Consider the following 23677-nt stretch of genomic DNA (forward strand, 5'->3'; position numbering starts at 1 on the left):
ACTGCAGAACTAACAGCCCATGTCTGGGACAATTACTGGCCTTTGGGACCGGGAGACCTTCAGACTCGTGACTCCAATTGCAAATTCGTTGTGTTATTGAACTCTAGACTCAAATCAGCCAGGACTACCAGAGAAAACAGTTTAAAATGTTCAGTTTTCTGAAGGGTTTGTTTTCAGGCTGTCTCAGGAAACGTTCAGTTCGCTGACACCAATGACTGACTGCTCCCTGTGGTCAGGCAGTTTGCGTCTGCTGGCACCTCACTGGGCAGGGAGCAGGGCCAGTGGTGGCATCCCTCTGTGTGTTTCTTGAGACCCCACAGTCCTATTTCTACTCTTGCCACTTGTTTGTCACCAGCTCTCTACAAAAGACTTTTCGAGGTGCAGTTTGTTTTCCCTGCTGTGATCAGGTACTACTATGGCTGCTACTTAAAATTCCTTTTAAGTACAATTCTCCCCTGCTGCTCTCCAGTATTTGTTAGGGGGGATTTAGTTGTAATTACATTTTGGCAATCTAAGCAAAAATAGCCTTGCAAGGCAAGGCTGAAATACTAGCTGCAGGCTCCTTTTATTCACAGCACATTTAGCTTCTTGCAGATGACATCACTTAGGGCTTTAGTCCTGTTGTGCCCAGCTGCGCGTCACGTCCACCTCTGCTATTTCATGTACTCGCCCACTTCTCGCCGCTGATGCCCTGCATCTAAGCTGATGCTGATGAGTACAGGCTCGCTATTAAATCTGAAAATGCTGCAGTCCTGCTGTGCTGCCCTTAAATACGCTTTGCAAGTGAGCTGTGGAAGTGCCCTTCCCTAGGAGGCTGTTCCTCTCCTCCTGGTGCTACTGTGGTTGAGATTTGGAGGAACTCGGCACTGGTTCCTCTTGTTCAGCCTTGAAGGGAGCAAGCTGGCTGGGGATGGAGTTTGCTCTTACAGGCTACAACTTTTCCTGAGATCAGAAGAACATCAGTGTTTGATCAGTGCCAAGCACCACATTTGGTGCCGCCTATGGCTTGGAGAGGAATGGAGCCAGACTTTTTTTTGAGCAGGGCTTTTGGGTTGTGCTCTACAGTGTCCTCCTAATAAGAGTGGTAAAAAGATAGCCATGGGGTTGTTTGGGAGGGATAGGAGCCTCTGTCATGCTGTAGAAAAAGGTTTCAGATCCTCTTCATTCAGGAAGCAAGCCTGGAGCCGTGGGAGCCCCAAATCTGCGGTGAGTCATGACCTGCCCTGCTCTCCTCAAGGCTTTATCAACCCTTAAACTTCTTCAGAGCCCCACATTGTGGCCTTTGGGGAAACTGGCAGGGCTTTCCCAAGGGGATGCTTGGCTGTGGTGGGCTTATGGGCCCTGGGTGTCTCTGGCTACAGCTGGTCAAGTAGGAGCTGATGTTTGGCTGGGAGGTTCAGGGAGCGGTTTAGGGAGCGTGCTGGATGTCTCCAAGCCAGAGCTAAGGAGGAAATTTGCTTCCCAGCCCACAGAAAATAATGGCAGTTTTGGAGAGGAGCAGCTGGGGGGATGCTTGGAGCATGATGTTGCCCTGTCTTGGTGCTTCTTGATGGGGTGTGATCATGTGGGGCTGATGCTGGGCTGGGGGGGCTTTTCCTCTGTCAGTGCACTCCCTGCAGCACCCTGCTAGCTCTGGATGGAGTGACCTGCAAAGTGTTCCCTCCCAGCCCAGTTCCTGGAGGACACGTCTGCTGCCCAAGACCCGTGGCATCCAGCTACTGCTTTTGTTTTAGTCCTTGTCTCTAGTGTGGTGATAAACCCCAGGGAGTTATGGAGGGCAGGTAAAACCACTGCTTGGGGAAGGTGGAGAATGTGATCTCAGTCATGTGCTCCTGGCAGGCTGGAAGAGCTTGTCTCTTCCCAGTTGTGCTGTATGGATATGCTGGCGACTGAGTTCACCTGGAAGAAGCAGCAGCTCTGTGGAGTGGGGAGAAGTGGGTGACAGCACCTGGCCCTGCTCAGAGCTCCCTTGCCCTGGAGGCTGGCAGCAGGGCAACAGGGACCCAGTAATCAATGGGAAACGGCCTGGCAAAGACACACCAGAGCTCATTAATTCTGCACTTTCTTGGGGAGAGAGAGCTCAGGGACTGAGACCATGCCTGGTGCTGTGGTTTGGGCAGCTTACGGCAGCTCCTGGCTGTCACAGGGCTGGGGACACTTGGACTGTCTGTCCTCCCCCACTGTGGGGCTGGGGAGAGGATATTGCTGGGGGGGGGGACAGGAGTGCTGTGCAGTGCTGTCGCTCACCGGCAAGAACACTATGGCTTGGTGGAGTACGGTGCCCCAGGACCTGGTCACCTCACTGAGATCATAGCCCTGGGGGCTGCCCCCATGGGAGGTGACCCAGCCAGGGGGACAGCAGGCAGGACCCAGCCAGGGCCCTGCATGCTCAGTGAGCTCCTCCGGGCACTCCTGCCTGTGTTGGTGGGCACCATCCCTTCCTGCCTCGAGGTGCCAGCCTGGTGCGCTGGATCCATCTGGTCTTGGTGCTGTAGGTGTCATGCACCTCCTGGGGACAGGGCAGGAAAAGCCGCCTTGCAGTGAGCGTGGGCAGGCTGGCACAGCTGGAGGGTGGCTCCAGGCCGTGACCAGGCTGCAGGTGTCCAAGAGGTGATGTCTCAGCTGCTGGGCGTTTGCCTCCTTCCACCATCTGTGCCTGCGGTGCCCTCGCCTCTGGCAGGCAGTGCCAGGAGCTGATCACTGGCAGTAACCAGCTGGTTTTCTCCCTGCAGCAGCAGAGGCAGCCAGTGCTGGGACAGTGACGCTGATAGAGACACAGCACGTCCTGGAGCCAGGCGCAGGTGGCATGAGCTGGACCACAGAGGAGCAGACACTGCCTGCCACTGTTCCCAGGCTGACCTCCCGCATCTCCCCTGCCAGCAGGGACAAAGCCATGGGGGCCCCAGAGGTCAGTAAGGGGCATGGGGAGGGGGGATGCGGCAGCACCGGGGTGGGGGGAAGGGGCTGTGCTTGACAGACATGATCCTCTGTGGCAAGGAGGGCCAGCAGGGGAGGGAGTCACGTAATGATGCTCGTAGTAGGGTGGGTGCCAAGGGGCACCCATCCCTGAGGGGGTGTGGGTGCCTGGTGGCCCATGGTCTTCCCACCCCAAGCTGCTTACTAGGAAGCAGGGACAGCAATTCAGCTGCCCCCAAGAGCCATGGCTGGGAGGAGGGAATTACCTGCCCCTAAGCCTTTCTGTGGCTCCATCGCTGCCCCAGGATGGGGGGCTGTATCCATGATTCCTGCCCCATTGCCACCATTGCCGCGAATTTGCGTGGCTCTTGCTGCCAGTGCTGGTGCACCAGCAGATGCCTGACTCTGCTCTGGTTCCCCCTTGTCTTGTCTCTCAGCACCCTTGTGTGGTGCTGGCACAGGACTGTGTGGCTTAGAGGTCTGTGGGCAGCCTGCACAGGTGGCACGTGCGGTCTGTCCAAGAGGGGCAATGCCATTAGTGGCCATGCAGCAATGATGCCACAGAGGCTCGCGAGACTGCCGCAGGCTTTACTTCTACATTCAGCACAGCATGGCCACCCCGTGTTCCCCCCTTCCCCATCACCACCACTGCTGGGGGCTGGCAGAGCCCCACCATCCCCAGTCCTCCAGTGTTATGCTTGGTACCAGGAGCTGCTGTGCCTGCAGGGACCTCAATGAGGCAGGCTGGTTTGAGGGTGCCCAGCCCCTGGCTCCGGTGGTCCCGGCAGCAGGATGGCTGGTGGGCACCTGCTGACATCACTGCGGCAGGTACTGCTTGGGGTCCCCGGGGAAGGGCAGGGCAGGTGCCTGGTTGAAGTGAGCCATGAGGAAGATGCCAATGGTGCCGCACACAAAGAGGGAGGCCATGATGAAGAAGCAGACACGATCGATCACCCGTCCCACCAGGATCCACTCTTCGCTCTCCTGCCAGTTGCACAAGGAGGGGGGTGAGGGCTGCCCCCACTGCCCCCCAGTTGGGTCCCCCTTTCCCCCCAGCCCTGACTCACGCTGCTGAAATCATTCTGCTCCCGTGTGGCATTGGCAATGTAGTTGCAGGCGTCCACGCAGGCGCGGATCTCAGGGCCTGTCTCCTCCAAGCTCTGGCAGAAGTCCTGGGCACTGCCACTGTCCAGGCCACGTTCTGCGGGCAGCAGAGCTGGCTCAGCAGGCCACAGTGAGTGCCTGGCTGCCTGGCACATCTCCCAGCCTCACAGGGAGGTGCCAAACCCCCAGGGGCACTCACCAATCTTCTCCAACACCGTTTTCATCAGCCCATCTCTCTCTTTCTGCTTCTCAAAGAGCAGCTCGGTCCGGGCTTTCCAGAGCATGTACTCATCGGCTTTCACCATGAGCCCCAGGGAGCTGCGTCTCCGGGCAGCTTGCGGTGGCCCCGCTGTCTCCTCTGGCATGTGCATGCCCAGGTAGCGGGGCAGGAGGTGCAGGCACACCTGGGCACAGTGTCACCTGTGGGGACCTCACCCACACCACCACCACCCAGGGCACCCGATGGGTGTGACCAGGTCCCCTTGCGTTGCCTGGAGCATCCACGTGGGGTATCCTAGTGCCACCAGGACACTGGGTGTGTTGGCATCTGCTGTGCTCCCCAGTGTTCAGAGTGACTTGGCGGGGTTTGGTGGTCTCTTGGGGAATCTGGGGTCCCTCTTTGTGCCGGAGGACTTGCCCTCAGATGAAGGCATGCTCACCACCCCACCCCACAAGGGACGTGACGTTGGTCCCCAAATACCTACCCCATTCCCTATGTATAAGAGGTAGGGGGATGACGGCAGGTACCTGGCGCACTCTCTGGGACATGGAGTGAGTGTTGGGTGTCCTCAGTGAGATGTTGAGGACTATGACAGCATTCACCACAATTGCTACCGTCACCACCATGAGGAAGGTCAAGTACCTAGGGAGGGGGCACAAAGCCTCACGTGGGGCTGGTAGGTCACAAGCTATGGGCATGTGAGCTCCATCTCGGTGCCCTCCTGGGCTGGAAACTGAGGACCAGCAGTGGGACACAGGCACGTGGTAGCCCTGTACCAGCTCCACTGAGCTGGGGGTTATTTCTGTACCAGGGTCCTGTCCCTGCGCACTGGCTGCTACCAGAGCGCCGGAGGTCCTGCTGGCACAGTGTGACAACAGGGCAGGCACCCCTGTCCCCATGCATCACTTACTTCCCGATGAGAGGCACAGCCTGGGAGGTCTCGGGCACCTTCTGGGCAATGAGGAAGAGGAAGACGGTCTGGGCCAGGAGGACGTTGATGGAGACAGTGCATTTCTGCCCACCCGCTGCCAAGGAGGGGGGAAGGCAGAGGTTGGCACAGGGCAGTGGTGTGGGCATTGCCCTCCTTTGGCGAAAAGCCCCCACCCCAAAGCTGAAACGGCCAAGTTCTGCCATGAAGCTTTAACCATGGAGTACCTGGAAATTCACACACACACCCCCTGCTAAATACCACAGGTGTGGGTGAGAGATGGCACTGATGGTTCCCAAGTACAGAGGGGACAATGAGCCTTTCCTTGCCTGTCACTGCCCCCACCTTGCACATCGCCGTGCCCCCAGTGGGTAGGTACCAGTGCATACCTTTGGCAGGCAGAAAGTAGACCAGCACGGCCATGGCGGAGATGAGGACACAGGGCACAATGATGTTGATGATGTAGAAAAGCGGCTTGCGCTGGATGATGAGGTAGAAGATGACCTGCTGGTACTGGATGTCATCTGGGGTGAACTGCTCCGAATTGATGATCTTCCGAGCCGGGCGGTGCTTGATAGCCCATTCACCGTTCTCTGCCACACAGCAGTGCCACGTGAGTCCCACCACGCTGCCAGGGGCACTGGGCTGCCAGCCCCCCAGCCCGGGGTGGGAGGAAGGGGGGTGCTGGTGATCAGCACGGGTCCCACAGGGCACACAGGCTGGGCATGGTGCAGGGAAAGGCACTAGAGCCACTGGAGAGGGGGATGAGCACTGTGAAGTGTTGCCTTGGCAAAATAACCCAAAAAACTGTTGGAGGGGGCAGCCAGGCACATAAGGGGCACCTCAGGCCACTTGGGAGCACCCAAGGTGTTACACGTGGAGCTGGTGTCCCCCCATCTCCCTGCCCCCTGGGTGCCATGGGGGGAAGCTGAGCATGATCCTGGGTGACAGCACACTGTTTTCCCCTGCCATCTGCGGGAGCGATAGATTTTTTCCTAGTCAAGATCGTAGCTCGGGCCGGTAATGAAAAAATAAATCTCACTGCCTGAAAAGCATTTTGTTCCTTCAATATGCAATTAAAATGTGATGGAAAACGTCATCGTTTGGCCGTGACAGCTACGTTCCCAGCATCAATCAAGCTCCCAGGAACGGTGCTCTCCAGGAGCAGCTGCCAGGCAGTGAGAGCCCTGAGCCGGGGGGTTAGAAAAACAAATCTTTCTCACACTCCTGCTTCCACTAATAACTTAAGTGCCCATGTAACGGTGGGAGCTGCTAATAGCCCCTGCAGCTCTGATTTTGGCAGCCACTGGTGTAGTGCCAGGCCTGTCGGGTGTCCCCTGTGGTGGGATGCTCTTGTGCCATGGGGGCAGCCATGGTGTTACCTGTGAAAGCCTCCGGGTCGATGAAGATCCACTCCACGGTCTGGCCTTCCTCCACTGTCAGCAGCAGGTTGATTTCATTGGCGCTGTATGTCTGGGACCTGGGGAGGGACAAGGGGGTGGCACAGGCTGGCAGCAGCAGGTTGGATGGGCAAAGAGTGCCGGTGTGGCACTGGGTGACGCTGGCCACCTCCAGCTCTGCTTTGGGGTGCTTGGCTTGGCCAAGGTGCCTCCTGCCACCAGCAGGGTGCCAGGGGACAGGTACGTGGCACTTATCTGCCCAGGGGCTTGTTGCCCCAGGGCAGAGGCAGACATGCCATGCCAATCCTTTGTGTCCCAGGAGGACATGCCATGGTGCCTGTGCATGCCCAGCCAGTGCTCACTGGAAAACCATGGTGCAGTTCTGCCAGTCGAAGGGAAAATAGGTGACGTGGATGGAGCACACGCTGCGGTAGATGGCAGGGGGCAGCCAGTAGATGCTGCCGTCGGGATACACCAGCACATTGGTGTAGAGGGTGATTTCGAATGTCCCGTCGATGCTGGGGAGAAAGGGTGGGCTTAGCTCCAAACCATGCCCAAGGGGCAGCTGCCACCCCCTGTGCAGAGATATGTCCCCATTGCCCTGTCACATACTTGTTCTCCAGGACAATGTCAGGCAGCCAGACCATGGTGGAGGGCACGCGCAGCGTCTGGATGTTGTCATATTTCTCGGGGTCCCACCGCAGGCGATAATCAGACCATTGCTGGGGGAAGGGGGGAAGAGGGAGGGGTTACAGTGCTCCCTGAGGGAGGGGAGCTTGTCAGCTGCTGTCCCGTGCTGCCCCCAAAATGGGCTCGGTTGGGAGCAGCCACAAAATGGTGTGCAGGTTACGGTGCCAGCCTTCCATGGGGTGCCACCCTGAGATGCAAACGTGGCTGGGGCCATCCTGCCTGGACGTGAGGGGTCTCACCATCTCGATCCAGACATTGGTGGTGAGGGTCTCCTCCCGCTCGTTCTGGCAAGGAAGGAAGGGAAGAAGACTGCTTTAGCGCCCTGCCCACCTCTCCCTGCTGCCCCACGTGTGGGGGCAAATCCCATCCCACCTGGGGACTTGGAGGGGTTCTCACCAGGGAGATGAGGTTGGTGAGGGTGAGCTTTAGGGTGACATCAATGATCTGGTCCCCATGCAGGGCTGGGCGCAGTTGCCGGTTGTAGTTGTTCATGAGGTCCTGGAGCAGCTTCTCCTCCTGGTTCCTGCAGCCCACACCTGGGGAGGGCACATGCCATGGGGGCACCCCAGGGTGGGGGTGGTGGGGCCACCAATGTCCCCGGGACCTGCTGTTGGGGGAAGGGGGGGATGGGGGGGGGCGGGGCGGGGCATGGGGTGTGCATGGGGAGGGGATACCCACACATGTGTCATATACACTGTAGTATGTACATGCGGCTGTGCATGCCTGATGGTGTGTAGCAGTGTCCCAGCATGCAAGCAGAGGTGGGGGTGTTCCCCCCACATCCCCCACCCCAGGGACCTCCTCTCAGGGCAGGGCATGGGGACAGCGGGCTTCCAGTATGGGGACGCCCTGGTGGGACTGGTGCACAGCACCGTACACCCATGGGTGACAAACCCCCGAGGGCAAAAGCAGGGAGTGACTGGGCGCCCCCCCCAGACCTCCCCCCGGGGCCAGCACCCCTTACCTGCCAGGGCACAGAGGGCGAGGAGGAGGCTGTGGCAGCGCATGGCGGTGCCGTGGGGCACAGGGGCTGGGGCTCCACTCGGCTGCCTGTGCGGTGGTGTCCTGGGCCTGGCGCCTGGTGGGATGGAACAGCTGTCCCCTGCTACCGTCAGCTGTTCCCAACAGCCTCAGGGGCTGGGGAGGGACGGGTGACCACCCCCACGCACCCACCCACCCCCCCGCTGGCGGGATGGTGCCAGTTTGCTGGGAAGCTCCTCTGGCATTTTGTGCCCGCAGGGTAGGGATTGGGTCTGGGGATAAAATGAGCTCCGTGCCTCTCTTTCCCGTGCCCCCCACAGAGGGATGCATCTCCCTGCGCTGGAAGCCTGTGGGGAAGGGGTGTCCCCTGGCAAGCAGCCCCAGCGGTGCCCTGTGACCTCCACGTAGGGCAGGGAAGGAGCAGCCAAGTCCCACCACGCCAGCCGGGAGCGATGCCCACCTCGGGGCTCCAGGTCCTGCCAGGCTCTGTGCAGGGGGGTCAGTGGTGGAGGGGGTGAGATTCCTGGCTCAGCGGAGAGGATGACAGCTGTCCTGGGCCACTGCTTCGGGGGGGATGTCAGCTGTGCCCCCTGAAACCGGAGCCCTGGCGTCCTGCTGCTGTGTTGGGCAAGGAGACACCCGTCTCAGCCCCCGGCGCAGCACTGTGGGAGGGGGTGTGCTGGGGGGGACACTCGTGGGTCTGACTAGGGGGGCCACAAGGATGGGGGGAGATGTGGGTACTAATGACATCTCTGCCCACTGCAGTGGGCCTGCAGGGGATGGTGTCATTCTGGGGGGGGGTCCGGCCCCTTCCGCAGCCCGTGCTGTCCTGAATGCCCAGCCCAGTGGGAGCAGCAGGGCTAGCACCACCGCATCCCCTCTGGAAAACACACCTTCCAGCTACGTCTGAGAACCGCTGTGCTCGGGACACCCAACAGCACCCATTCGGGTTGGGCACCGTGCTCGTGGGGGACACTGAGAGCAGCCACCAGCTCAGTACCCTGCAGCAAGAAGTACCCAGCTTTATTTTCCCAAGCCAAGGTAAGCGAGCAGGGGTCTGGCATATGGGACCCCCCTACACACACACTGCACTAGATGAAGCGCTTGTTCTCCTCCCGGTAGTCATAGGGATCTCCAGCGAAGGGCAGTGGCGGCGGGTGGTTGTAGATGCCCATGAGGAAGATCCAGAGGGTGCCCACCACCAGCATGGGGGTGATAAGGAAGAGGCAGAGGCGGTCCAGAGTCCGGGCCACATGGTTCCAGTTGTCCTTCTCCTGGAGAGGGAGTGAGGATCCAGGCAGTGGGGAGCAGTGCGCACAGGGAGCCCCCCTGCCCCCCATGCCCATGGCCCCCACCTCATTATAGCTGTTTTTCTCCCGCATGTACTTGACGATGAAGTTGGCATTGTCAATGACAGGTTTTATGTGCTCGTAGAGCTGCTCCTCGCCTGCGTCTGTGCCTGGTGGTGCCAAACCTGGGAGTGAGGGGGGCAGTGAGATGGGCTCCAAAAGGCCATCCCTGGGAGACCACCGCTCCACCCCCCTTCCCTGTGTCCCTGTAGAGGGTCTGTGGCTCACGAGCAGGGGTGATGCGGCTGACCAGCCCGTGCCGCTCCGACTGCTTCTCAAACATGAGCTCGCTGCGGGACTTGACGCTGAAGTACTCCTCTGCCTTGGCGATGTAGCCGGCTGAGCTGCAGCGCCTGATGCACGGGGTGCCCGCTGGGCTCTCGGCCGGCTGTGACATGCCCAGCAGGTGTGGCAGGGTCTCCAGGAAGACCTGTGGCATAGGAGGTGGTGTCAGGTCCCTTGGCCACCTCCCTGTTGCAGTGGCACCTTGTCCCCACCTTCTGCCCCCAACTTGGGTGTGCAACCCCTTGGAGGGGTGCAGATGGGACACCCCGATGCAATGCTGGGGCTGTGATGTCCCATGGCCTCTGTGGGCCACAGTGCCACCCCGGTACTTACCAGTTCACCCAGCCCAGCACCCTGCTCACCTCTTTGACCCAGTCAGACATGATGTGGGTGCTAGGGGTGCGGAAATGGAAGTTGAGGACCACGACGCAGATCACCACCACAGCTGTCACCAGAAGCATGATAAAAAGCAGATACCTGTGGGGGGCACGGAGCTGGAGCTGGGGTTGCCACAGGGGCTGGGCACGGGCAGAGCAGCACTCTGGCACCACGGGGACCCTGCGATGTGCCCACTGCAACCAGAGGTGCCCAGGACTCACTTGCCGATGAGAGGGATGGCGTGGGAGGTGGCGGGCAGGCGCTGGGAGATGAGCAGGAGGAAGACAGACTGGGCCAGGAGCACTGAGATCACCAGGGTCATCTTTTCACCACCTGGTGAACAGGGGAGCTCAGGGCAAACCCTGCTCCAGGCCCCTCCCCAGTGCCCCCAATGCTGGGATTGCCCTTCCAGTGTCCCACCATACAGTGCTCCATATAGGGCTTCCCATTATGAGGGTATCCCGGGGTCCCACACAGTGTATCCTGTGCCCAAGCATGCCCCTGCCAGGGTGCCTGGCTGCGATGATGGTGTCCTACATGGGGATGTCCCAGTACTAGGATGTCCCCATGCTGGGCTTTGGGGTGTCCCCATGTCCCAGGACCTGGTGCTGGTGTGGGACATGGAGGTGCCCCATGGGGTGACCCCAGTGCCTGGTGCAGGTGCCACAGGGCTCACTCACTATCAGCAGGCAGGTAGAAGACGAGGATGGCCATGAAGGCAATGAGGATGCAGGGCGTGACGATGTTGATGACATAGAAGAGCGGCTTGCGCTTGATGATGAGGTAGAAGGTGATATCCTGGTGTTCGCTGCTCTCCGGGGGGTTGTCAGGGTGGATGTTCTTGCGGGCCGGGCGGTGGATGATTTCCCATTCCCCATTCTCTGCCAGGGCATGTGGTACAGCACATGGTGTGAGGGATACCTGCCATGTCCATCCTTGCCAGCCCCACCAACACTGGTCTCCCCATCCTGTATCTGGGTGGCTCCGGGCCTGATGGGATGGGTGCCAGGGTGCCAAAGCCCTGGGCACTCAGGTGTCTCCATGGCAGGCTGCACCAATGCCAGATGTCCCCCTGCCACAGGACATGGCAGAGAGCTCAAGCATTACCTGTGAAGCCTTCGGGATCGATGATGATCCACTCCACTGGGTAATCCCTGCCCGTCTTCGGGTCATTTTCTGTCTTCAAGTGCATGCTGATCTCCAGGGCATTGTACGCCAGCGAGCTGCCCCACGGCCAGGGGACACGGGCAGTGAGGGGCTGTACCTGCTGCTTGGTACCCACCCCCCACCCCACCCCCACCTCCAGCGTGATGGACTTGGGCCACTGAGTCACCTGCAAACTGGCACCTTGCTGCACCCCAATAGCAAGGGAAGGTGCTGGCAGTAGCAGGCACCATGGGGGGCCAGGATGCCCACCCTGCTGCCCACCCCTGCCCTGCCCCAGCCACCCCCCTGGCACCTGAATTTGAGGGTGCAGTTCTGCCAGTCAAAGGGAAAGAAGTCAACATTGATGGGACAGGCGCTGCGGAAGATGGCAGGTGGCAGCCAGTAAACGTAGCCTGTGTCGTAGATGAGGACGTTGCAGTAGTAGGCAATCTCGAAGAGCCCATCATTGCTGTGTCGGAAGAGAGCCGAGGTGATGGCAGGGACAGAGGGAGCCCTGGGCATGCACCAGGCACAGCGTGGGGTGTTTAGGAGGGGAAACTGAGGCACGGCTCACTTGTTCTCTAGAACTATCTCAGGCAGCCACAACATGTCTGCTGGCAGGCGGAGCACCTCGATGTCCCCAAACTCAGACTTGTTCCACTGCAGGCGGTAATCAGTCCAGCCCTGGCAGGAGGGATTCCCAGGTCACCCCACCATCACACTGAGCCCCCCCCCCCCCCGCTGCCTGTGCCTCAGGGCACAACGGACACCATGATGCCTATCCCTACTCACGTGCTCGAGCCATAAGTTGGTGGTGAGCGTCTCGTCCACTTCTTTCTGCAAGGACAGTGTGGGGCAGTGAGATGCCAGGGCTATGCCCAGCAGCTACCCCCCCAGCCCAGGCCCCCCAGCCCTCACCAGCCAGGGTTTGGGGCAGCAGCCTTAGGGCTGCCCTGACCTAGCCAGCCCTGGGGCTGAGGCATGGCCAGGGGGCACCTCACGGTGGGCACTGCCTGCTGGGGCTCACCAGAGAGATGAGGTTGGAGAGGGTGAGGGCCAGGTAGACGTCCACAACCTGGTCAGTGGAGACAACGGGGCGCACCTCCTTGTTGTAGCCATTCTCCTCGAAGAGGTAGTGGATGAGTCGCTCCTCCTGGTTCACACAGAGCCCGCCTGGGGGTGGGGGGTCAGGCAAACCATAGGGGGTTGGGGGGGGTTACTAGGCCCAGCGACACCCCACAGGGATGCTTGACTTGGGCAGGGTGGTATAAGGATGGAGGGGACAGAAGCAGGTCAGGACACTGCATGTCTGTGCTGCACAGGGGTGTGGACACGGGACATGCAGGAATGACAGATGTGCCCAGACACATGGGCACACATGGGCATGGGACAAGGACATGGACACAGAGGGACACACAGACACAGACCCAGCACACACAGGGACACACAAGCACAAGACACTTGGGAACAGACACAGTGGCACTGTGCACGCAGGTGGATGCACACGCAGAGGCACACATGGACAGATGGACACGAAGCCAGTATATGCAGGGACATATGTCATCGATGCAGTGTCACTCTGCACACAGACACAGTGATACTGTTCACCGACAGACAGACAGACACACAGCCCGGGCAGGGACGTGGCTGCAGGTGGCACAGTCAGGACAGAAGCACAGGGGCTGCTCAGTGATGGGAGTTTGCCAGGCAATACCCAAAACGCAGCCCTGGGGACACTTGCACCCCGCTTGGACCCTGCCGCCATCACCCCCCACAGACCCCATCGAGGGAGCCCAACCCCCTCCCTCCCAGTAACAGGGCAGCCCCGAGCCCAGGATCCTGCTCACCCGACAGCACCAGTGCCCCAAGCAGGGCCAGCCGTGCTGGCAGGTCCCCCATGCAGCGCCTGTGGTGCCCTCACGCCGTGCCAGGCCCTGGCTGCCTCCCCGCCTGGCCTGGCCGAGCGGATGTCCGGCTGCCGGTGGAGCGGGAGATGGATGGTGCCAGGTGCCGAGGGGGAAGGGTACCGGCACTGGATACCCGCTCCCACCCCGCTCTTCCGGCACTCCAGCGCCCAGAGAAGGGGAGACAGGCAGGCACAGCTGGCCCTGCCGGCCCCATGGGTGCCAGCCCATCACCCTGCGCCTGGGCACCCCAGCATGGGCGTTGCTGGGTGTGGGGAGGAGCGGCGCCTTCCACTGCTCAGCAGCCTCAGCGATGCTGCTCAGGGTGGGCAGGGTCCCCACAAGCAGGAGGGGTTGGTACCCACCGATGCCCGAGCGCATGGATGGCACCAGCCTGGCACTTGCCACTGGCCCGGGGCACGCTCAGCCCCTACGCCAGCAGGAGGTTTCATGTGGGTCCCTGATGCGGCAGCAGCGGGGGTGGGCACTGATGCTGTGCTGTGGGTGCTGTGGGGGCAGGATGGGTGTCTGACCCCTGGGGAGGGGGCTGAGGAGTCTGTGCCGGGCTGGACACAGCACCAGTGCCAGGGCCAGGAGCAGAGGCTGAGGGCATTGCTTCAGGGTACGGGAGCGACAGGACAGGGGATGTAATCCGATGTCACATCCTCCATGGGAAGTCCCCTCACCAGCACGCATCTTGCCAGCACTGTGTGGCACAGGCACTCACTTCACACTCACTGGCTACTGGAAAATAGAGCCCTTTATTGAAAAATAAACCTTTCTCTGTACAAATAAATAACAGCCCAGGTGTCTCTGGGGAAATGGGGCTGGGGTGGGCTTGCCAATGTGAGGGTCCCAGGGGAGAGGGGGGCCATGTTCCCTAGCTGAGACGCTCCAGGTGCCCCGTGGTGCCCCATTGCCCCTGGGAGGTCAGGCAGTGCTGGTGGGAAGAGGGAAACTGAGGCTTGATAGAGGGCAAAATGGTGGAAGAGCCTGAACTGGGGATGGGGGTTGTGTTTGAAGGACACGAGAGACCCCTGCCCCAGCACCCCATCCCCGTGCTGGCACGGTGTCCCAGGAGCACCATTAGGTTTTCAGTGCCTCGAGTGCCAGAGCAACGAGTCCAGGCATGCTGCGGGCCAGCGAATCGCTCTCCAGCCCCACAAGGCCAGCAAAGGCTGTGGGGCGACCCCCCACCATGGCCCGCACCTGCGCCCGGTAAAGTCCCTTGGCATTTTTGGAGCCCAAGTCCACCAGGATCTGCAGGGAGACAACACCACCGTGAGTCCTAGGGGAGCCAGGAGCACAGCGGGATGGTGATGGGCTGGGGGTGGCACTGCCTGGCTGCCAGGGTGCGGGCTCGGAGTAGCTGGACAGGGTGCTCACCTCCTGGAAGGTCATGGCCAGGTCCGGCTCAGGCACCCGCAGCACCCAGGCGTACAGCTCCCGCACCTCACCCACCCGCACCGCGGACTCGTTGAGGCCAGGGCAGGCTGCAACCCCGGGGATGGGCAGGAGAGGGATGGAGGGGGGACATCAGAGAGGAATTGAGGGGGCACCGTGTTGCTGCCCACCCCAGGGAGGAGCACTCATGCTCTGGGGATGTCAGGGGAACAGGGGCAGAGAGGGTGCCTTTGGAGGGGGGCATGGCCAAGGGCTGGCCCACCAACATGGGACAACCAGCCCTGGAACTGGGGTGCAAAGCTGAGGCATGGTTTCCCACCATACCCATGGTGGCGCGTGGCATCCTGCAGTGGCCAGGGCTGCTGGGCACTTACCTCTGCCCATGCTTGCCTCCTCCTCCTCCTTCTCCTCCTCCATCCCCGGCAACTCCATGGGCACCAGCTCACGTTTCTCCCTGGGCGTGGACCCTGTCACCAAGAGAGGTGTGAAAACCCCGGTGGGGACATGGCTAGCGGACACTGCCCGGGCACAGAGCCTGGTGGATGGATATCCCACTGTCCCGTCAGCCCCAGCCCCCCCAGGGCTCACGGCTCTGCGCGAGGGTCCCTGCCAGCTCTCCAGGTGTCCAGCGTGGCTCTGTGGCTTCGAGGGGAGGGCTGAGGTCCAGCTCTGCCCGCAGCTGGGCAAGGAAGGCTCGTCCCTGTCCCACCAGCTCCTCCACCAACTCCTCACCCTGCTGAAGGGAAGGGTGGGACAGGGTGGGTGGTGGGGCACCCACAGGGCACCTGTGGGCACAGCCAGGTGCACAGTGGCAGAATGCAGGGCACGGCTGGGCTGGTGTCAGATGGGGACACGCGACTGCTTTATGGCTGTGTTGGGTTGGATTCTAAGCTGTGGGGTCAGACCCATGGCTGGCTCTGCAATGGTTGGACTGGGAGCACTGGTTTCAGCTGGAAAGGATGAGATGGCCTCTCTGTGGTGGCAGAGTGGGAGATACCACATTGGTGGCTGCACCGGGGACGATGGACCCAAGGGATGTCAGGAGGGGACACAGGGCAAGTGATGGGGCTTTGGTCCCTGGTGGCACCTTCACCAGAGGGTTAGGGACTCCCCCCAGCCTGTCCCTCCCCACATACCTGCAGGAAGAGCCACGTCTCCTCGGGGAGCTGCCCCCCGTCCAAAGTGGGTGCCAGGGGGCTGCCCCCCGCCATGGCTCTCAGCACCTCCACCCAGTCCTGCAACCGGGGCCCCACAGCCCCGAAGAGCCCTGCAAAGGGGGGTGGCCGCCCAGCCCCCCGCCTGCAAGCATAGTGGGGCAAGCTCAGGCAAGCGCCCGGTGGCACCCATCCCCGGGGCAATGCCACCCCATGTACCCCCAGCGGGGCCTGGGTGGCCCTGGGCACCCTAGGGGGGCATGCCCACCTCCCTCCAGGTGTGCCCTGATTGCAGGAAGAGTAGGACCCCAATGCTACAGGCTGTCCCCAAAAAGCCATGTCTGCCCACAGGCATCTTGCCTGCTTCCCCAAACCCTGTAGCCCCTCTTGTCCTGTGGCCCACCATGCCTCACCTGGTGGGTGGTCTTCGAGGTCCCTCTGCTGTGGGGCTGGGCTGGCCTCCTGCCACAGCTGAACCTGTGGGGGCAAGAAGGGGACAGGAGGGACAAGGGGCAGGGGTCCCAAGCCAGGGCAAGCTGCTGAAGCTCCGGCCACTGGTAGAGTGGGGACCGATGGGACCCCAAGCAGGCACAGGGTGGCCCAGCCCGGGAGGGTACCTGGGGCTTCCCTGCGGACGCGGTGGGGAAAGAGATGCCCGTAGATCTTGCCCAGGAGCTGGGGCAGGGTGCGGGTGAGGAAGGAGAAGTCAAACTGGTTGCGGATGAAGTCCCCAGCCCGGCGCAGGAGATCCACCAGGGTCTGGGCGTAGGAGTGCAGCTCTGTGGGCACAGCGGGATAGCCGTGGCCCTGACACCATGCTGGCCCCATGCTGCCAGAAGCGGGGTCCCTCCCCACACCCTGGCCCCAGCACAGCCCCTTGGCTCACCGCATCGTTTCATCCTGGCACGGCAGGTCTCCTCAGCCAGGCGGGCACAGGCAGCCCGGCCCTGGGGGGCCCGGCAGGACCCGGCGTAGAAGGTGCAGAGGCGGGCGCGCTCGGGGGGCTGCTGCTCGGGGGGCAGCTGGGCCAGGGCCAGCAGGTCAAAGCAGCTCGGTTCCCGGCTGCCAGGGGCGGCTGTGAGGGCACCGGGGCTGCCATGAGGTGCTGAATCCTGCCCCCCAGGGCGATGTATCCCCACAGCACCCTGGGCATCTCTGTCCCGTCCCCCCGGCATGGCCAGTGGCACTCACGGTCCATCTGGAGGCTGAGCCAGTCTGTGAAGGCAGTGACGCGGGTGTAGACGCCCGGTTTGCCTTGCTCACCACAGCCGTCGCCCCACGAGGTGATACCGTAGAGAACGAAGCGGTGCGAGGAGGGGTCCTGGCACGCCAGCGGGCCCCCCGAGTCACCCTGAGGGGGGGATGCCTGCGCATTGGTCTGGGCCAGGACCCCAACAGCACTGCCAGGCCGTGCTGGGCTGCGGTGCATGCCCAACACTGTGTGCCGCAAGGGATTTATAAGCTGGGGGGCTGGCAGCCCCCAGCCCCGGGTGTTACCTGGCAGGAGTCAATGCCCCCAGACAAGTACCCAGCACAAAACATGGCGTTGGTGAGCAGGTCCCTGCCCAGGGCTCCCTGGCACGTCTCCTGGCTGAGCAGGGGCACCCGTGCCTCCATCACCACATCGGCCGCCGGCCCCTCTGCCAGGCAAGGTACCCATTATGGGGTCCCCCATGCCCGGACACCCCCCTCTTTTTTGCACCCCCCCTGCCCTGGCTTAGTGGATTGGCGCTGGGCACTGGAGAGGGCACCAAAGGGGATGCCCCACAGACCCTGCAGGTGTTGGGGTGTCACCTACCTTCGTAGAGGGAGCCCCAGCCCGCGATGTAACAGGCGGTGCCAGGGCTGGGTTCTGCAGGGCCGCTGGGAAGGCACACGGGGCTGATGGTGGGCGATGGGACCAGTGGCACTGCCAGCTCCAGCAGCGCCAGGTCCCCATGAAATGTCTTGGGGTTAAACTGGAAGGAGATGGGGGGAGTCAGTGGGGGGGCCTGGGGCATGCCCAGAGAGGTCAGGGGGGTGCCCACCTCCACTGACCTTGGGGTGAGGCAGGATGCGCCGGACGGGCACTGCCCGCTCGCCCACGCCTGGCTTGCCAAGCTCGTAGTTGCCTGCCACCACCGTCCACGCCAACTCGTTCTGGTTCCTGGCAGAGTGTGGGACAGATAGTTACAGGAGTGACAGGGGTGCCACCCCATGCCACCCTCTGCAGGGACATCATCCCTATGTTGCCATGCCCCTCACCATACCCGGCAAAGCAGTGGGCTGCGGTGAGGACCCAGGAGTGTCCCACCAGCACCCCTCCACACATCAGCTCCCCACGGAGCCGCACTGACACCAGCCAGGGCCAGGCCCCCCGTGGGGCCACGCTGCCACCCATGATCCGTCCTCGGGGGGCCGTAGCGTTGGCTTGGGGGCCCACACGGTGCCCGCAGCTCCCTGGGGGACAAAGCCAGGGTAAGGGGGGGTGTCCTGCAGACCTGCTGCTGGGGCACCCCCTCGTCTGGGTGGGCACGGGGTGACCACTCATGGTGGTGCCAGGATGGCCGTGGTGGCGGAGGGGTTGGCGGGTGGCCCCCGGGGGGGTCATGCCACGCCAGGCGCGCTGTCAAGCCTCATTGTGCTCATGGAGGCGAGCGGGCGGCGGGCCGGGGGCACCCTGCGGCACGGCAGCTGCTGACGCTAACCTCTGCCCCTTGGCCCAGCAGGCAGCCGGGGGGCCAGGGGCACCCGCCGGTGTGTATGTGTTGGAGGGGGGTGGTGGGCACCGTGGGGCTGCCCTGGCTCACCTGGCATCGCCGCCTCTGCTGCTGCGACAGGGCCCGAGGCTGTGGCTGCCACTCCTGCGGGGACAGATTGTCACAGCATGTGGGGACACCCCTCCCAATGTCACCACAGTGTCCTCCTGTCCCCAATTCCCCTGGTTGCTCTCAGTGCCCCCCAGACCCCCATCATCCCAAAAAAGCACCCTCGTACTGCCCCAGGAGTGCTCATCAGCCCCAGTGACTCAGTGTCCCCAATCTCTCTGCCACCCCGCCTTGTCCTGTTCCACCATACTCCCCTCTCCCACCCCAGATTCTCCATCACCCCTCAGTGCCCTGTCCCCCCCAATCCACTCATCGCTCCCAGTGCCTCCATCCCCCAGCTCTCAACCTCTCACCCCAGATCCCTCCCTCCCTGCCAATCTCCCATCCCACCAGATTCCCCATCACCCTACCATACCTCCACCTCCTCAGCCTCCCTGCCCCACCACAGCACCTCCTGTCACCCCCAGTGCCCCATATCCCCACACACAATCCCAGGCATCCCTGGGGGTGCCCCATTTGTTATTGTGGGGTCTCTCCTCTCTGGGAGGATCCATGGGTGATGCGGGTGCCCACTCACGGCACTCCTGGAGGCGGTGGCGGCAGAGCTGGGCACTGAGCTGGGTGCAGGCATGCTGGGCCCCCTCGGGTGGGCACAGGCGCTGGTAGGGGGCACAAGCCTGGCTCAGTGCCCAGTTGCGCTGAGGCAGCTCAGGCAGCACCTGGGCATCCAGCAGGACTTGGCAGCTGGGGGGCACAGTGAGGGGCACGGCTGGTGCTGCAAGGACAAGCAGGGCTGTGGGCATCCCACTGTGTCCTCCCTGCCCACCTCTGCCCAGGCCAGTCCAGGCTCTGCTTTGGGGCAGATGGGAAGGGGACATGATGGGGCTGCTCTGTTGGCATGTTTTAGTAGGGTCTCCTGAGTGCTGGGACGTTTTTGAGTGGATATCTGGGAAGGAGACAAGGGATTGCTTTGGGTAAGGCTCCAGGTGATGTTTGGGTAGGATCTAGAGAAGATGGGGAACTGCTTGGGTAGGGTCTCCGGGTGGTGTTTTTGTAGTCTCTAGCAGTCAGGGATATGTTTTGGGAATCTGGCCACTGTTTTGGCAAAGCCTATAAGGGAGGGGGTACCGTCTGGGTAGGGTGTTGGGGTGTCATTTTGGTAGGGTTTCTAGGGGATGAGGTGGTGCTTTGGTAGGGACCCGAAGAAATATTTGGGTAGGATCTCCAGGCATGGGTCTGTGTTAGGGTAGGGTCTCCTGGGCATGGGGTGGTATTTGGACAGGGACCCCTGGCAGCATTTAGATAGGGACGCTGGGCAGTGTTTGGGTAGGGACTGGGCCTGTTTGGGCAGGGTCTTCTGGGGATCGGGCAGTGGGGGCCATGGGGCCATGACTCACATGGGCAGCGACGGGTGATGTTGGTGCAGGGGGGGAAGAGGCAGGGGGCACAGAGCCCACAGGCGCCCCGCTGCTGCTGCTGCTCGGCCAGTGCCCGCTCCAGTGCCAGCAGCGCGCTCCTCAGCGCCGCCTCCAGCACCAGCGTCCCCCGGCTGGACAGTGCTGCCAGGCACATGCAGGGTGCTCAGACCCCCGGCGCCCCCACCACTGCCCCCCACAGTGGCCACAGAGTGCCCCCAGCCCGGCCGGTGCCCGCGCCCCCATATCTCCATGGTGAGTGTCAGGCTGGGCAAGGCCTGTCACCTGCTGGCATTGCCTAGGGTGACAGGCACGAGGCTCACCTCCCTGCTGGGGCTGGTACATGGGCACATGATGTGAGGAGGGTGCCTGCCCAGGTCTGTGTGTGCCCGTTGTATGTGGACACCCTGTGAGAACATGTGCTTGCAGCAGGGTATGAGCCCGGACAGGTGTGCCCGTGTGTGCCGGTGTGCATCTACTTCTGTGCACACCTGTGCCCGTACCGTGGGTGCACACTTGTGCGTGCCAGGATCTCTGTGCCTGTGTCTACATGTTGCTGCATGTGCCCATGTGTGTGCAGTCCTGTGTGTGCCCTGTATGTGCATCCCCACATGTGCCTGTACCTGTGGCCACCTGCACCCACCCATAGCCACCCTGCTGTGGGCCGTGCCCTGGCAGAGGGTCCCTCGGGTCTGGCACAGGTGCCTGGGCAGGAGGGAGAACTGGTGGCCATGGGCCATGACCCACACCACTCCCTGCAACCCCTGTGTCCCCTAGTGCTGTGGGAAGCACTTGGCACCCAGTCCAGGCACTGCAGGCATGTCCCGTGGGCTGGGGGCTTTGCCAGGGACCCAGGCATCTTGCTTGTGCTTCCCCCCCTTACTGAGAGTGAACCCAAGAGTCCCAGCTTCTACAGCTGCCCCATCCCCAGCCCAACCCTCCCACAAAGATGCCCCCATCCCTGTGCCCCACTGACCTTGCAGGACGCTGGCTGGCATGGGGTACAGCCCCTGGCCCAGGGGGGCCCCCCCCACCAGCTGCAGCAGCAGCAGCAGCACGGGGGGGACCAGGCGGGCCCCGAGAAGAGCTCCCTGCATCCTCTTCCCTCCTCGCTCCATCCTTGGGTGGGCAAAGGGGGGCAGGTGGGGGGAGCCCCCGAAATGCCCGAGGCGGGCGAGGAGGGATGGATATATACGGTGCCCCCTGGGCGGTGGGAGGAGAGAGGGGCCGGGGGAGCACAAACAGGCGAGTTCATTAATGTCGCGCCAAGATGCCAGCTCGGGGCGGGGGGCGCGGGGGGGGCGCAGCCGGGGCCTCAATGCCGCCTTTGTTCGACGGGGCCTCCGGGCGGGCAGCATCAGACGGGCGCTGCGCTCCGGCGCTGCCCGCGGCCCTTGATCATTTTCACGCCAAGCCCCGGCCGCGCCACCGTCCCTCCCGCGGGCCCCGGGCGGGGGGCGCGGGGGGGGGGACAGCGGGCGGGTGGGAACGCACCGGCGGCTGCGGGGCGCGGGGGGCCCGGACTGGGCGTGGGAGACCCGCCGGGGGCTTCAAAGGCGGGCAGCGGGACGGGGTGGACATCGCCCGGAGGGGGGGTGGTTGGCGGGGGTCTGGGGAGGGGAGCGTGGGGCCGGGGGGTCCCTCTTTCTGTGCCAGCCCAGCCGTGGCTGAACGGGCCGCCCCGTGAAAGGACACTGCATCCCCGTGCTGCGCACCAACTGTCCGCGGGGACCCCCCAGCACCCCGTGTCCACTCTAAAGCCGTTCCTGGCCTGGGGTGCAGGAGAGGGGTGCACCCCGGGGGGGGGATGCCAGGGGGCGGCAGGTGGGGCCGGGGCAGCGGCTGCTTTTCTTGCTTGTCAGTGGCAGGTAGCGAGCGGGCAGCGTGCCCGGGCTGGGGGGCACAATTTGGCCCCACGGATGGGGGTGCTCCGCTTGCCCACCCGGCTGGAGACGGTCCCCTCCGTGCTTGCCGCTCAGCTTGCGGTTGGCCCCACACTTTCGGGGTGCCCGCGCCACCCCCCTGCCCCCACTGCATCCTGGGGTGCCCGTGGGGGGGCCTCAGCTCCTGCGGTGGGGCAGGGTGCGGCTGCAACCCCATCACCTCTTTGGGGTGCGGCGGGTGCCCGCGCCCCCCTCTATCCCCGTTAGGGGCAGGGGTGGGTGCTCGTGTCCGGGCCTCTGTCCTTGTTAGGGGCAGGGGGTGCCCGTGTCCCCACATCCACTGGGGGACAGGGGCTGCCCACGCCCACCTTTCTGTCCCCCGTGCAGTGCAGATGCCCGTGTCCCCATCCCCATTTAGGGGCCGGGGGGTGCCCGTGCCGCCACCCCCGTCCCCATTAGGGGCAGGGACGCCTCCGTGCCCTCAGCCCCGGCCGTGCCGCGCTCCCCCCGGGCCCCCCCGGCCCCGATGGTGCCAGCGGGGCGCGGACAATGCCGCTTCAGTGGCACATCAAAGGCGCGGCGCTGCCCGCGGCTGGCACGGCGACAGGCCCGCCGCAGATGAAAGCCCCGGCCCCGCCGGGCTCCCACCTCGGCCGCGGGGACACCGCGGGGCACGCTGCGCCTCCGCCCCACGGGGGACGGCGGGGCCGGGGGCCACGGGGCACAAACGCACAGCGCCACCGCACCCCGCGGAGCCGTCCCGCCTCGGTGTCCCCGCACGGATCCCCCCGCTGGTGGCACGGCCTCGCGCCGCGGGCGTCACGCGCTCGGCTGACGGCAGCTGGCGCCCACGCGGGTACGCGAGGCCGGCGTGGGGTTCGCCCCCGGCCCCCCCGTGCCCCCCCCCCCGTGCCCTGCCCCCCCTCTCCCCGTGTCCCGGTGCCGGTGCCAACCCCATTAACCTAATTGGCGAGGCGCTCGGCCGCCCCGGGCAGCAGCGGCAGTGGGACCCCGGGGCCCGGGCAGATCCCAGTCCCGGCGGGGAGCGAGGCAGGGAGGGAGGGGGCGAGGGACGGCGCCCCCGGGGGCCCCGCTTGTCCGGTAATTGGCGCGGGCAGCCGAGCCCGGCCGGCACCGGCGGGGGGGCGCGGGGAGCGGGCACCGAAGGAGGCGGGGCAGCACCGGAGCCCCTGGGGTGCCCGGGGGCAGCTTGGGGGTGCGGGGGTCGGTACCGGGGTGCTGGCCGCTGGGGGCTCCGGGGCAGGGGGCGTGTGGTGATGCGGGGGTCGGTTTTGGGGGGCCGGGAGGAGTGGGGGGAGTTCGGAGGTTGGGGGGGAGGAAGTGCCGGGTCCCAGGATTGGGGAGACCCCGGGAGGGGGGCGGGGATTGGGGGGATTCGGGGTGTGGGGTGACGCTGGGGCTGGGGGTCACTGTGGGGGTGTTGGGTGGGACAGCTCTGGGGCTGGGGGTGCGGCGGGGGGGAACGCTGTGGGGGTACATTTGGGGCCGGGGGCTGTGATAAGAGTGGGGTACGGCCGGGGGGCTGTGGGCGGGGGCAGCACAGGGGCGGGGCTATCCGGCAGCCGGGGCGGGGCCTACCCAGGGAGTGGGGCGGGGGCGATCGGGCGGGGCGGGGCCGGAGGCGGGGTCTATAGGGTGGGATGTGGGCGGGGCCAATCTCGAGGGGTGGGCCCGCGGGCGGGGCCCGGCGGG

The 23677-nt window shown here is 63.6% G+C and overlaps 3 protein-coding genes across 11 annotated transcripts; all 3 read right to left on the reverse strand.

Moving 5' to 3' along the window:
- Positions 1–3484: 3484 nt before the first annotated feature.
- On the reverse strand, positions 3485–8375 carry CHRNG (cholinergic receptor nicotinic gamma subunit). Its single transcript, XM_080409192.1, has 12 exons — positions 8223–8375; positions 7655–7794; positions 7498–7542; positions 7181–7290; positions 6931–7086; positions 6551–6648; positions 5558–5761; positions 5151–5265; positions 4768–4882; positions 4220–4424; positions 3984–4117; positions 3485–3900 (listed from the first exon to the last, which is right to left on the reverse strand). Exons 1-12 carry the CDS (start codon positions 8263–8265, stop codon positions 3733–3735), a joined length of 1533 nt encoding a protein of 510 aa, XP_080265318.1. The 5' UTR covers positions 8266–8375; the 3' UTR covers positions 3485–3732.
- Positions 8376–9277: 902 nt separating this feature from the next.
- Positions 9278–13366, reverse strand: CHRND (cholinergic receptor nicotinic delta subunit). Its single transcript, XM_080409190.1, has 12 exons — positions 13245–13366; positions 12425–12570; positions 12190–12234; positions 11972–12081; positions 11711–11866; positions 11359–11474; positions 10932–11132; positions 10473–10584; positions 10236–10350; positions 9817–10018; positions 9595–9713; positions 9278–9513 (listed from the first exon to the last, which is right to left on the reverse strand). Exons 1-12 carry the CDS (start codon positions 13294–13296, stop codon positions 9331–9333), a joined length of 1557 nt encoding a protein of 518 aa, XP_080265316.1. The 5' UTR covers positions 13297–13366; the 3' UTR covers positions 9278–9330.
- Positions 13367–14387: 1021 nt separating this feature from the next.
- On the reverse strand, positions 14388–23236 carry PRSS56 (serine protease 56; the record flags this gene model as incomplete). Of its 9 annotated transcripts, none has more annotated exons than XM_080409171.1 (17): positions 21058–23236; positions 20064–20225; positions 19244–19441; positions 18649–18702; positions 18109–18298; positions 17897–18005; positions 17658–17817; positions 17357–17499; positions 17051–17210; positions 16746–16934; positions 16477–16638; positions 16273–16336; positions 15842–16004; positions 15294–15438; positions 15080–15172; positions 14688–14794; positions 14388–14561 (listed from the first exon to the last, which is right to left on the reverse strand). In XM_080409171.1, exons 1-17 carry the CDS (start codon positions 21437–21439, stop codon positions 14388–14390), a joined length of 2655 nt encoding a protein of 884 aa, XP_080265297.1. In that variant the 5' UTR covers positions 21440–23236. The 9 variants fall into 9 exon arrangements, with proteins under 9 accessions (XP_080265297.1, XP_080265296.1, XP_080265301.1 ...); XM_080409170.1 differs by having other exon boundaries at positions 15294–15441; XM_080409175.1 differs by lacking the exon at positions 20064–20225 and having other exon boundaries at positions 15294–15441.
- Positions 23237–23677: the final 441 nt, after the last annotated feature.

This window comes from Falco punctatus (assembly GCF_963210335.1).
Source record: "Falco punctatus genome assembly, chromosome: 13".
Lineage (NCBI taxonomy): Eukaryota > Metazoa > Chordata > Aves > Falconiformes > Falconidae > Falco > Falco punctatus.